At 39.6% G+C, this 15,002-nt stretch overlaps 1 protein-coding gene across 5 annotated transcripts in view; it reads right to left on the bottom strand.

Moving 5' to 3' along the window:
• The window catches only part of LOC116944809 (receptor tyrosine-protein kinase erbB-4-like), a 234,694-nt gene that overhangs the window by 23,561 nt on the left and 196,131 nt on the right, over positions 1–15,002 (bottom strand). For all 5 annotated transcript variants that reach the window (XM_032958562.2, XM_076071648.1, XM_032958571.2 and 2 more), the window contains 4 exons: positions 10,218–10,373; positions 6,173–6,248; positions 3,028–3,174; positions 329–426 (listed from right to left, as the gene is read on the bottom strand). In XM_032958562.2, coding sequence (XP_032814453.1) covers positions 329–426; positions 3,028–3,174; positions 6,173–6,248; positions 10,218–10,373 — 477 coding nt within the window. The remainder of the gene's footprint in view (positions 1–328; positions 427–3,027; positions 3,175–6,172; positions 6,249–10,217; positions 10,374–15,002) is intronic.

Below are 15,002 nucleotides of genomic sequence, written 5' to 3'. Positions count from 1 at the left end.
CCTTTTCAATGTATTCAGCTGTAAATTGATATGCAAGCAGTTTTTAATTAGATTTCAGATTGCCCCAGAAGACACCTAAATGAAAGAGTTAAAAGCTGCACAAGGCACTTTAATAAACTGTTATCCCTGCTGGAATTAAGTGGTGCTAAGGAAAGCGATTCTTGGCCTTAGGCGCTGTTGATGGCAGCAAGCGGGTGTGATTGCCTCGGAGCCCTGTTCACCCCCCACAAAGCACCACGGCGTCCGTCAGCTGGGCCACGCTAACAGGAAAATGGGAAATGATGGTGGCCAATACGAATGTCCATGTTTGTGATGGGGAGCGACTGACCTGAATAACCAGGTACCTCTGAGGATCTCGAGCCATTTTGGAGAACTCCACAGCCAGCTCCTTGAATCGTGGACGGCTCTCCGCATCAATCATCCAGCCTGAGCGCAGAAAAGTTGTCAACATAAGCACAATCGAGATTGCACCCGTAAAATGAATGTGCTGTGCGTTAAAAATAACATCAAATCAATTGTTCCTTTTCGAGGGCTTTTGAATAAGTTTAAAGCCTATACGAAATAAAATGTATTCAATATAACTTTAAATGTCAAGACTTGAGATCGTGGTTTGTAGTTTAATGTATATTTGTGAATAATAATATGCCAATGTTACACTTTAGCGGTATAGGACGTGGATATAAATTAGAAGCAATATAAATAATTATCATGAAAAAAGTATAGTTTATAACTATTGTACAATTTTGCAGTGTTGTGCTGAATGGGCGCCACATTGCTATGCAGGCTTTTGCTCACCACACCAGGCAACCAAGCAACATATGCTCAACATGGAATAACCTGCTGATGACATTCAGAAAATGTAAATCCATTCAAGGTCTACCACCTTAAACAAAAGCCTTTTAGCTGCTAGAATAAGTGTTATTATTCAGATTTTGGAAAATATCACTTATTTTGTATGGTTCATAGACGATTTCTTATTGTAGTTTTTAGAACATGTCCAGGAGAGCTTTAACTTTACAAACAGCCACAATTATGCTGTAGTATTCGAACCAAAAAAAACGAATGGCTCGTAAACATTTGCTCTTGTTAAACAAATGAAGTTTAGCACTTACAATTTTGGATGTGAAAGAAGACAGTAAATGTTTATGACAATGCAATTTGCAGAATTTCAAATATCTAGGGTGAAACAAGCTTCCATATGGCATGCCTTGCAAAGAAATGGACATTCTACCAATACCGAAATTACTAAAATCACAACGTGCAAGCCAATGTTCAAGATCTACGTGTGTAACCATTGTGCTATCAGTATATCTGAAGGGTACAATGCACATTTAAACACCACCAAGGTGCAATAAAAAAAACAGATTTGTCAAGGACAAGAACAGGGTGCAATGCTATATTGCCAAGCAACAGCAGTGCAAACACAAGTCTTAGCGATGCACTGAGGTTTAAAGTCATCCCCTTTGTGTTTGGGCTGCTATAGAGTTTTCACACATAATAACTTAGAATCACACAGTGCTCTTTTTTCACAAGCCCTGCTGTGAACTTTATTGAACTGCAGATAACATTTGCAGAAATGCCGCCTAAAATGAGTTTGAGAAGGTAATGCGTGCATTTACTGTATGGCTACAAACTGGGCATCACATGTTATAAAATCCTCCAATAAATGCTTTTTAGAGGCACGCACATTAAATGTACTGTAGCAGGTGGAAATAATGCACCACGTAATTACAACGTGAGCTGTTAAGCAATTAATTCTAGAAAAAAATAATTAAAAGTTAGGTAATGAAGCACAGACGATATAAGCACTTGTGCAATTGGTGTTAACCAGAGACAATGAGTATAAACCCATTAACTTCCCTTTTTAAAAAATGACTTAATTTTACAAGTAATTGCCGATATTAAACTGTGACAAATACTGCATGCTTAACTGAATACCAATTACACATCAGTCAGTTTAACATTTCGGCTTTTGCGACCAATATCATCCATAATAGAGGTTTGTTTTTGGGGTCGATCGCGTAAATATATAAATGTGTCGTTAAACCCGCTACCACCCGACACAGCCAACTAGTAAGGGTTGTCACGTAAACAGAACATGCCAAATCTGAGTACTCAGATTGTACGTGCGTAACCATTGTGCTATCAGTATATCTGAGAACTAAGATTGTAAATGTTGTGGCTTGGCTCTCCAACACACCATTGTGCTGTACTAGTAACGAATGGGCATGTTCTGTTTATGTGACGACCCTTACTAGCTGGCTATGTCGGGTGGTAGTGGGTTTAATGACACATATTTACACGATCTAACCCAAAAAAACACCTCTTATGAATTACACATCAGTGTTGTTTTTTCGTGATTTATTTTTAAAGTATGTTCTTAAAGTGCTTTCACACTTATGTGTCAGTCAACGACATGGGAAGTTGTTGTCGTTGTTGATGACATGGTATGGATACAAATGAGGATGAGATACCAATGAGGATGAAACTGAATACTTATGGTAAGAGCGATGAGTGTCTACGATATCGATTTGTATGTTATAGCATTGATATTCTCTTGCAAGTGTTATTTCAATCATGCTCAACTTTAAGGGGGATGCTGTTGGATGTTTGAAGGGGGCAATGGTTGCATAAAGTTATTTACTTGGCCATGTGGGTCCAGCTTCATAATTCGTGTAATCTATCGACGCTAAAAGTGACTTATTTAAACACATTAAATCACTACACAAACGGCCTGTATAACAAAACCAATTGCTACATTTACAAACATTTAAAGGACCACAATGGCAGCTCAAAGGCATATCATTATACAATATTGAAAGAAAAAAAATTCCTTTGTAAACAGTGGGTGTGTATACAATCTCAATAACTCCAGTGTATGTGCGAGTGTAGTTGTGTTTAAATGCAGCAGTGTATGTGTGTGATTGCTATAGCTTTAAGCATGTGGCATGTATCTGTAACAAGCCAAGTGTCTCACACAGGTTGTGTTTTGCAGACACGCGTGCGCACACACGTGTGGAAACGCACATTTCACCATGATCATGTAGACATCGATGGTGCAGATGGGCGGCTGGGGTAGCCGCTCTCCCTTCTCCAAGAGCTCAGGGATATCCCTGGCTGGAATACCTTCGTAAGGCTTCCCTCCAAAGGTCATCAACTCCCAAATGGTCACTCCTGGAATTAATAAAAAATTATATTCTTGGTTATTTCGGTAAAGTCACGTTGAAGGGAAACAATAAAATAATAAAATATATATTAAACAATAAAATTCTCACGACGTTTCGACTGTAACATAAACAGTCATCGTCAGGTGTGAAAACCAATGGCAAGAAACATTTGAAAGAAGTGGCGGTTTTCATTTATTTATTTTTAAACGTTAGCACCACGGATAGGGATTTGACAGTTTGTTTAGAAGGACTAGTCCATCTATGTTCGGAAAAGAGGGGGGGGAGACGAAAAATTAATGTATGCTGTCTGAAAGCCACCGTAAGCGTGAACAATCATTTAAGACCCGAACTGGTTTATCAAATCCTTCCAATGATTGCTAAGCCAGAATCCATCTTCTCGGTTGACATTGTCTCTGTGTTTGCATATGTGGATAGCCTCATAACGAATCTCTCATGGTAGCCAGATGGCTTGCAAAGAACCTCTGTCTTGGAGAAGTCAATGTCATGTGAGCCTACTGAATTATAACAATGATCTGCCACGGCCGAGGTGTTGGTCCTACAGTGTTTAAGGTCTGCTTTGTGTTCACGAATGCGGTCCGAGACATGTGGTTTGGTTTCTCCAATGTAACTACTACCACAGAGGCAACGTAGTTTGTAGACACCAGGGTACTGTATGTCCGGAATCACATCTTTTACAGACGGAACCAGATCACGGATTTTATGTAATGTGTTGAAACGGACCTGGATCTTGTGTTTATTCAAGATTTTGGAGATCTTTTTTGTGATCCCCGCAATGTAGGGTAAAGTGATGGTTTTGAAAGGCTCATCAAGAGGGTCCTTCTTCATGGTTTGAGTGATAGCTTTGTGGATTGTATAGTCGGAGTAACCATTAGCCTTAAGAGCTTGGTGTACGTGCTTGAGTTCACTGCCTATGTGTTACTGGTCGGATATGCATTGGGCTCTATGGTGCAGAGTCTTGATGAGATAATTCTTCTGTGATGGTTTTGAAAGGCTCCTCATACGTATGCTTATCTGAAACCGGATTCCCACCACCATCCATCACAGAAGAAAGTCTCTCATCAAGACTCTGCACCATAGGGCCCAATGCATATCCGACCAGGAACACATAGGCAGTGAACTCAAGCACGTACACCAAGCTCGTAACGCTAATGGTTACTCCGACTATACAATCCGCAAAGCTATCACTCAAACCATGAAGAAGGACCCTCTTGAGGAGCCTTTCAATACCATCACTTTACCCTACATTGCGGGGATCACAAAAAAGATCTCCAAAATCTTGAATAAATACAAGATCCAGGTCCGTTTCAACACATTACATAAAATACGTGATCTGGTTCCGTCTGTAAAAGATGTGATTCCGGACATACAGTACCCTGGTGTCTACAAACTAAGTTGCCTCTGTGGTAGTAATTACATTGGAGAAACCAAACGACATGTCACGGACCGCATTCGTGAACACAAAGCAGACCTTAAACATGGTAGGACCAACACCTCGGCCGTGGCAGATCATTGTTATAATTCAGTAGGCTCACATGACATTGATTTCTCCAAGACAGAGGTTATTTGAAAGCCATCGGGCTACCATGAGAGATTCGCTATGAGGCTATCCACATATACAAACACAGAGACAATTTCAACCGAGAAGATGGATTCTGGCTTAGCAATTATTGGAAGGATTTGATAAACCATTTCGGGTCTTAATTGATTGTTCACGCTTACGGTGGCTTTCAGACAGCAAACATTAATTTTTTGTCTCCCCCCTCCTCTTTTCCGAACATAGATGGACTCGTCCTTCTAAACAAACTGTCAAATCGCTATCCGTGGTGCTAACGTTTAAAAATAAATACGTAAAAACCGCCACTTCTTTCAAATGTTTCTTGCCGTTGGTTTTCACACCTGATGATGACTGTTTGTGTTACAGTCGAAACGTCGTGAGAATTTAATAGTTTTATATATTTAATTATTTCATTGTTTCCCTTCAACGTGACTTTACCGAAAGAACCAAGAATCTGAATCACTGCAGTTACGAAAGCTTTAAATAAAAATTTAATAAAATTATGTTGGAAAACCTGCTACTACTTCATTTTCGTAAGACAAACTGATAACAAAGGGGTTAATAGACTGAAAGGAGATCGATTGATACATATTTATACTGTATATAACATTGCACACATTCAACATTTGGGAACCGTCATCTTAATAATGTAGGTTTCATTTCTTGAATAGATTTGTTATTTTTTTTTAAAACGGAATCAAACAAGCTGCTCTGCAAGCAGTGAGGATTCAACTAGGGCAATGCGCATTTATACAGATAAAAAAAAGTGCCTTTGTGACAATAATTGAGTAATTTTGACCCATTTCCAAAAGTGGATTACACATATTGAAATTAATTTATATTTTTAATTATCCAAAAAATAAATAGATGTGCATGTATTTTAACAAAGAATTATTTAAAATGTTCCATACGAAGTTTAGCTGCAACATTGGAACACTAAAGAAAAACATAAACAAAACATGTCAATCTCAAAGATAAGAATGCAAGAAATTAAAAAAAGTTATATAACTACAGCTTGTAGGAGTGTTCCACTGCAAGTATGTATATACTCTTTGGTTCTATTGGGTAAAGTCACGTAGGTAAAAAATAAAATAACAAAAATCACGACGTCTCGGCCACAACACAAGCGGCCTTCATCAGGTGAAGGGAAGAGACTGTCTGGAGGACAGCGCTTTACCTACGTGACTTTACCCAATAAAACCAAAGAGTATGGATCCTAGCAGTCACGAAAGCTTTAAATTAAGTATGTATATGTTTTACTGGCTTTTCAATAAGGCAACTACTAGAATTCTTGAACACATGGAATGTTCAAACTATGTATAAATGTGCTCTAATTGTAGACTTTAACGTAGGTGAGATTATTTTTTAAAGTTTAGATGTATTATATATACGTAGTTTAAACAACATAGGAAAAGTAAAAAATGTGTACCATAGCTCCACACATCACTTTGGTGGGTAAAGGTGCGGTACTGAATGGACTCCAGGGCCAGCCACTTGATAGGCATCTGATGACAGCAGAATTTGTCAATAACATGTAACATTAAATATATTAGACATCCGCTTATCGATACATACTCCAGAATATGATATCACGCGTAGATTTAGTGAGATTATTGGTGTAAAGGCTCTGATATTATAGTGAGGGAAAAAAGTATTTGATCCCCTGCTGATTTTGTACGTTTGCCCACTGACAAAGAAATGATCAGTCTATAATTGTAATGGTAGGTTTATTTGAACAGTGAGGGACAGAATAACAACAAGAAAATCCAGAAAAACACATGTCAAAAATGTTATACATTGATGTGCATTTTAATGAGGGAAATGAGGGAAATAAGTATTTGACCCCTCTGCAAAATATGACTTAGTACTTGGTGGCAAAACCCTTGTTGGCAATCACAGAGGTCAGACGTTTCTTGTAGTTGGCCACCAGGTTTGCACACATCTCAGGAGGGATTTTGTCCCACTCCTCGTTGCAGATCTTCTCCAAGTCATTAAGGTTTCGAGGCTGACGTTTGGCAACTCGAACCTTCAGCTCCCTCCACAGATTTTCTATGGGATTAAGGTCTGGAGACTGGCTAGGCCACTCCAGGACCTTAATGTGCTTCTTCTTGAGCCACTCCTTTGTTGCCTTGGCCGTGTGTTTTGGGTCATTGTCATGCTGGAATACCCATCCACGACCCATTTTCAATGCCCTGGCTGAGGGAAGGAGGTTCTCACCCAAGATTTGATGGTACATGACCCCGTCCATCGTCCCTTTGATGCGGTGAAGTTGTCCTGTCCCCTTAGCAGAAAAACACCCCCAAAGCATAATGTTTCCACCTCCATGTTTGACGGTGGGGATGGTGTTCCTGGGGTCGTAGGCAGCATTCCTCCTCCTCCAAACACGGCGAGTTGAGTTGATGCCAAAGAGCTCCATTTTGGTCTCATATGACCACAACACTTTCACCCAGTTGTCCTCTGAATCATTCAGATGTTCATTGGCAAACTTCAGACGGGCATGTATATGTGCTTTCTTGAGCAGGGGGACATTGCGGGCACTGCAGAATTTCAGTCTTTCACGGCGTCGTGTGTTACCAATTTTTTCTTGGTGACTATGGTCCCAGCTGCCTTGAGAGTTCCTCCCGTGTAGTTCTGGGATGATTCCTCACCATTCTCATGATCATTGCAACTCCACGAGGTGAGATCTTGCATGGAGCCCCAGGCCGAGGGAGATTGACAGTTCTTTTGTGTTTCTTCCATTTGCGAATAATCGCACCAACTGTTGTCACCTTCTCTCCAAGCTGCTTGGCAATGGTCTTGTAGCCCATTCCAGCCTTGTGTAGGTCTACAATCTTGTCCCTGACATCCTTGGAGAGCTCTTTGGTCTTGGCCATGGTGGAGAGTTTGGAATCTGATCGATTGATTGCTTCTGTTGGCAGGTGTCTTTTATACAGGTAATAAGCTGAGATTAGGAGCACTCCCTTTAAGAGTGTGCTCCTAATCTCAGCTCGTTACCTGTATACAAGACACCTGGGAGCCAGATATCTTTCTGAATGAGAGGGAGTCAATATATAACATTGAGAGGGGGTCAATTTATAACATTTTGACATGCGTTTGCTGGATTTTCTTGTTGTTATTCTGTCTCTCACTGTTCAAATAAACCTACCATTAAAATTAAAGACTGATCATTTCTTTGTCAGTGGGCAAACGTACAACATCAGCAGGGGGATCAAATACTTTTTTCCCTCACTGTACATAAAATAACCTAACATTTACAACCCCCAATCTTTCAAACTCATTGTCAAAATTCAAAATATGAATCTGCTGTAAATGCTATATAACATGTCAATGTTGAAGAAGAGTGCTTATTGCTCACATTGTAGGCTAAGTCGTTAAGAGCAGGTTTGTAATATATATACGTTTCATTTACAGTGTTTTAATAAGCATCCTTAAGTATCCCCAAAGGCATCTCTCTCAGTAACTATTGATGGTAGAATAAAATACGTAAACACAGGTGGCCATTTAGCTGCGTAAGACTCCACTGAAACCAACAGAGGAATTAAAGTGATTCCAGATGATGACTATTCTCCCATTTTTTTCTCATGTCATATAACCATTACAGATTCAAACAGTAATTAACACTAAGTAACTGCAAGGTGAAATCAGGTTACGCTGGGATGCCGTGGAGGTTACCCATCTGTGTACAGCAGTTCTTGTCTGAATTTGAAGGGTTAAGTCAATAATTGTGCCAGAAGGAAGGTAATAATTCACAAGAGGTTAAACCAGGACACAATGCTATGGGTGAATATACATACTCAGGTGACTTGTGTGTGATCCCTTACTCACAAGCTAGCAATGAAAATAAGGCCGGTTTGGAGATGCACGTTGGGAAGGGTATCTCAATACCAGAATTGAAACACCAGAAGACTCTCTAAATATGTCTGAGATATAAAAATAAAATGCACGGGAAGAGTATAAGCAGAAATGTCATGAATGTACTCTGACCAATTAAGAATTTGGGAATAAAAAAAAACAGGTAGACCACATAATTGTATCTGAGACACCTCGTGACTCCAGTCTGTGGTCACTGCATAAATCAGACAGGTAAAGAAAGGCAAAAGGTAAAGGTCAGCCTACAGCCTTTGTGGATTTGGCATGTGATTTAAATCACTTTGACCATCTCCAATTGCCACCATATGCAACATTAACTTCAGTGGCTGTTTTTTATGTGTCCTGTGCGCTTTTTCTTTACGTCAATTAAATTTTGCATACATTGCCTTTCATGCATTGCACAACCACAGCTCGGGAGCTCTCTGAGGGAATCATCATCGGGAGCTCTGAAATACTAGGCTTCCGCTCTTCAAATGTTTTCCTACAATGGGGACTTGTGCAGAGAGCCGAGGTTCCACACCCTCCATAGACCAAGACACCTACTCTGAGAAGTGTGTGAAGAACGGAGCTACGAACAAAAAAAAAGGTTAAAACAGAAACATTAAATACTCTCACCTGAAGACGGTCGCTTGTGTTGCGATCGAAACGTCGTGATCTATGAATTTTCTATCTACATGACTTTACCGAAAGAACCAAAGAGGATGGATTCCTGCAGTCACGAAAGCTTGAAATAAAGATTAAATACTTCTAAAATATTTTGCCTTCTTGATGTTGTGCTTATTTATTTTGTGAACTTCACAGTGTGCTTATGATCAGTGTAATGCACAAGTGCGTAACTTTGCTAATGGGATATCCTTCAAAACAAAAGTGCCTTTAATATAAACTAGATAATAGATGAGTATTATGTGTGTGTGGTGGAAAAGGTGAGTGTCTGGTTAATTTTGTTTATTGATTGTTGAGTTTCTAATATGCATTGCGTGTAGTTTAATAGATGTAGAGTATTGGGGAAAAGACTGATGCTTATGTTGCTTCTAGTTTGTAGCTTGGTTGTATTTTCTGTGTCTGGCATGTTGAGTGCATTGGCCGTGTATACCTGCTGAGTGAACAGGCTCTCTTTATAATGCAAATTTAGCTGGTTCAAATCCATGTACTATTTTTAAATGTTTCAATATATTATTAAAAGTCAAATAAAGTATAATATATACTGTTACAAAATTATTCAAAGTCGTATTCTGAAGCAAAAGCTGCAGTAAATCATTTTTGTAAGGCTATGTCTTGGATAAATATTCATACGTGAATTAAATCCCTGTAGTATTGTGGAACACTCAAGACACTAACTATGAGCATTGTTTGGGTCTATGCCAGTGGGGGTAACAAATACAGATTTATATGACCATATCGGACGAATTAGCTTCTGAGATCATACCTTGTATGATCTCAGAAGCGAATCCGTCTTCAGCCTGGATAGTGCTTGCATTGGCCGTCACCATGCATCAAACAGGTGTTGTAGGTTGCTTTAGAGCTGTTTTCAGCAAAGGCAGAGTAGAAAAATCTACTATTGCACTGACAAAGAGCTCTATGTGTACACCAAGTCATGGACATACCTTGCCACCATCTGCGTGGTACTCAATTTCATTGATGTCAAGTAGCCGTGCTAAGCCAAAGTCTGTGATCTTCACATGTTGAGGGGTTCTCACTAGCACGTTGCGTGCTGCCAGGTCCCGATGCACCAAACGCTGCTCCTCCAGGTACATCATGCCCTGAGAGGGAGCAGGTACAGATCAGACAAGACAGCTTTTGGGATTTAAAGGTACTCGATTAAGTAGACACACAGAGGGAGGTGGTTTAACTCAGAAGTAGAGAAAGCTCTTGTGGTTAGACATGTTTTTTTGTTTAATGGTTTGATCAAGAATGCTTACCAGTCACACGAAAGTTGTAATCCACAGATAATGTTGATAGAGTAGTGTTGTATAAGCTATTAAAAAGCATTAAGTTACTTGTATTTTACATAACCAAAAGGTATTTGCAGTACTGCGAGAGTTGATTAAAGTTTGAAAAGGCAACTATTTTAGATATCTGAATAAAGCATCTGAAGATATATGATAAGATTTTAAGGAGGTCCTAAAATAAAGCCACATATACGTAATACTCACATACCAGGGAGAGCATATCCAATGTGTACTCTGACCCGGCCACGTAAAAATCATTTGTAATAATGACAATTTCGTACATTTGGCAGGGTGGCATTCTTTTCGCACTAGGCTATTACGAAGACGTTATATTTCATTGACGAATATCATCTGCAAGTAGGGAATGATGATGTTATGTGGTTTTACTAAAATCAGTACTTTTCAAAACTTGGCAATTTTGGACAGTGACGCTGGCACATACCATCATCTGTTCTTCCTCGAATAACACCGCGGGATCTGTGAAGTCTACTGTGAAGCAGATGACGTGTATTTTTTATGCGCCTGCAGTATTAACCGGGGCGGCCACTAAATTTGAATCACAAACTCACTGCAACGAGCGACAAACACGCTGCCGTCACCACCCTACATTTTGACTATAACGTCAACAACAGATTTGGCTGCGATTTTTTCTTTGGTGATTTCTGTAAAATATTGAATGGAAACCATTATGATGGATTCCTTAAACGACCTTATTTAACGTTCCAAAGATCCAATGGATGTTCTTCGGGTTGCTATTTATAATATTTGACCGTAGTCGCGACATCTTTTTCAGGAAAATAATAGTGTTGTGAGATGTATTCGAAAAAAATCTTACATAAGAAATTCGCGGCCTAGTTTTCCTTTGGATCCTTTAATATTTTAAATGTAAGCTCTTTAATCTGAGACAAGATATATCAACCCTTGTCTGTGCATTATGCATATAACAAGACAACTATTGACTACGCTTGCTGTTGCCATGAATCTCAGTGCAATATAGTAGTTGTGCAAATTGACAAAGCAGACAATCAATACTAAATCTACCATAGCTTTGACAGTTTAAAAATGAAAATCATAATTTTACATAGTTGCCTGCTACAACAGTAGACATGAAATATGAAATAGGCACAGAAAATAGTTTTTGTAATCACCCCAATGTAACACGCTTAGTCGAACACACATAGGTGTGCAATAAGCTATTGCGTGACAGAGTAGTGTCAGTCATTCTATCAGAACATATTTCATCCTAAAATAACACAACACACACACACATCAAGCAAAGATCAAAGATCTCCCGTATAGCCTGATCAGACTGTTGAGGCAAGTGCTGTTTGCGAGCACCTATGAGGGCCGACACAGTGCACGAGGGGGTGGGTGACCAGCACCACCCCCGGCCGCGTTTGTCTCCCTCGTGGTGATGTTAATACACTGCACCAGGTACTCATTTAAACCTAGGGGAGGCCCAGGACCGGCTCAGCGGGAATCGAACTCGGGTTGCTGGGTTCGTAGTGTAGCGCGCGAACAGCTACACTACTGCTCCCCACAACAAAGACAAAGATCCTCTGTAAAGCCTAAACAGACTGTTGGGGCAGTGCTATGTGTAGTGTTTGTATGTCCACTGACAGCTCGTAACGCCCCACACATCAGCAGTGTATTGAATAGCGATTTACATTCATATGCACATGGGGTGGTCAAACGTTCTTGACGACGATAAATCACGTAATCATTACACTTTGATACAAATTTGAAAATGCTTGTTTTTTAGCAAAACAAAATGAAAGCATATGCTTTGCAGTCGGATATTCATAAATTACCAAGGACAGTAACGATGCAAGCGAAACCATCTTTCACTGTCCTTTATAAGTGTTATACAAATATACAATCGAAAAAAAACATAGCACATTTAGAGACACTGTACATATAGAGTTACAATGACTTTAACGTGACTTTAACCAAATATCCTGAGGAAAAAATCGTAATGTCACTGCAGTTCAGCTCAGTGTACAGGTCACTGCGCCACTGACCTAAGAATGGTTTTCTGCGAATAAAATAATTGGAAACATAACAGGCAATATGGCCAGCATTCACAAGAATAGCTGTAATACAATGTGCTATTTAACAATGACAAATGTGTGTATATGAACAGAAATATAGGGGCTTTAAGGTCAAAAACATGAGGTACAAATGGCACTTACATTTACACTGCGTTTGGAGTGCATTCTATAGGTGCATTAATTTTAGTAAAATGTACATTCTAGAGGGCACAGCTAGGAGGTTTAAACGGTTGTGAAAAATGAAATCCATATTTAAATTTAACAAAGGTGATAAGAAATCCAGGCATGTAATACATGAGTAGATACAAATAACAGTTGTGAAGAAGTCTTGCTAGAAGAGTGTGCATTAAATGAGAATTGAAACACACTTTTTTTAATTAGTTATATTTATTAAAAAGGAGTGCCAACCAAAACATTTAGTTGAGATTGAAATTCACAAAACGTTTAAATATTTTAGCAGCCATTTCAAAAGTGGCAACATTTTAATTGGTTATTATTATTATCACTCAATGATAATAAAAAAAACCTGCGCAAATTAAGCAATCAAATATATAATGCCTTCAAATTCCATTTGCCTGTCACAACCTACAGTGACAACATATCACGAACTCTGCATGTGACAACTACATTTAAACTTGTAAATTGCTCAATGAAAACATTGTGCTTCTTCTAGGAGCAGTTTTTAATGTTTTTCTCCAAAAGCATGATTAAAAGCATTATTTATTTATTATTGAAGCATATTCTTTGGGTATTTCGGTAAAGCCACGTAGATAGAAAAAAAATAATAAAAATATCACGACGTTTCGATCACAACACAAGCAATCGTGATCAGGTGAAAAAATTGCAGTAGAGCTGCTGAGGCAGGATGTTATAAAGGTTTGAGATGGGTGTAGCCCAAGGGTCATAAGCGAAGTGGGCGGGGCTAGTGATGAAATTTGCATGTAAATGCATGATCGGGAAAATCAGAGAGCTACCTCCACGACGACGAAGCTGCGGAGGTGGCCATTGTCTTGTGAGAGATTAGCATGTCAATGTAAGATCGTAGAGCCACCGCCACATCGAGGAAAACGAGCAACGGTGGCTGTGTTAGTGAGACATTTAACCTGTTAATGTAAAGACATTTAACCTGTTACCAGAGAGTCGACAATAACTACTAACATCGGCAGGTAGGATGGAAACATCACAGCCAGTTATGACTTCAACTGGTGTCAGGCACAGGAACTTTGGGAAACAAAGACACTACATTGAAACTGACAAGCAAATAACCTGGAGATAGTGAGATATCCTTAATTAACGATACCAAGTGAGCTGAGTTAAGTACAGCTGAGGTGGTCTTACCTGTGAATGGTTGTAAGGTCTCAGACAGAAATCGGGCCAGTTTGTAGGTGGGTTAGTCAATGGTGGAGGCGATAGGACGAAGTGGTGTACCTTCCTTATGGATTTTTGGTAAGCCATAAAATCTGGGTGGTCTAGCAGCAGAGGGTTTTAAGTAAAGCCGCTTGGTTGGTTCGATTAAAGATCAATGATGATATTGTTGGTTTTCGTAATCAGGCGGTTGGTGGGATCTCTATTTATTTTGGTATAGCTAACATCATTAGGTAGGTCCTGAATTTAGTGATTGCATGCGGTTTTGTCCATGATGACAGTGGCATTGCCCTTGTCGGCTGAGAGGATGGCTATGTCATTTCTATTTTTTAGTTGAGAAAGCTCAAAGCGCTCATCCTGGCTAATGTTGCTAATACAGTGAGGGAAAAAAGCATTTGATCCCCTGCTGATTTTGTACGTTTGCCCACTGACAAAGAAATGATCAGTCTATAATTTTAATGGTAGGTTTATTTGAACAGTGAGAGACAGAATAACAACAAAAAAATCCATAAAAACGCATGTCAAAAATGTTATAAATTGATTTGCATTTTAATGAGAGAAATAAGTATTTGACCCCTCTGCAAAACATGACTTAGTACTTGGTGGCAAAACCCTTGTTGGCAAACACAGAGGTCAGACGTTTCTTGTAGTTGGCCACCAGGTTTGCACACATCTCAAGAGGGATTTTGTCCCACTCCTCTTTGCAGATCTTCTCCAAGTCATTAAGGTTTCGAGGCTGACGTTTGGCAACTCGAACCTTCAGCTCCCTCCACAGATTTTCTATGGGATTAAGGTCTGGAGACTGGCTAGGCCACTCCAGGACCTTAATGTGCTTCTTTTTGAGCCACTCCTTTGTTGTCTTGGCCATGTGTTTTGGGTCATTGTCATGCTGGAATACCCATCCACGACCCATTTTCAATGCCCTGGCTGAGGGAAGCAGGTTCTCACCCAATATTTGACGGTACATAGTCCTGTCCATCGTCCCTTTGATGCGGTGAAGTTGTCCTGTCCCCTTAGCAGGCAG

This window comes from Petromyzon marinus, chromosome 2 (assembly GCF_048934315.1).
Source record: "Petromyzon marinus isolate PM22_M1 ecotype Great Lakes invasive population chromosome 2, UKy_Petmar_22M1.pri1.0, whole genome shotgun sequence".
In the NCBI taxonomy this organism is placed as follows: Eukaryota; Metazoa; Chordata; class Hyperoartia; order Petromyzontiformes; family Petromyzontidae; genus Petromyzon; species Petromyzon marinus.
This window is presented reverse-complemented; position numbering and strand designations above follow the sequence as displayed.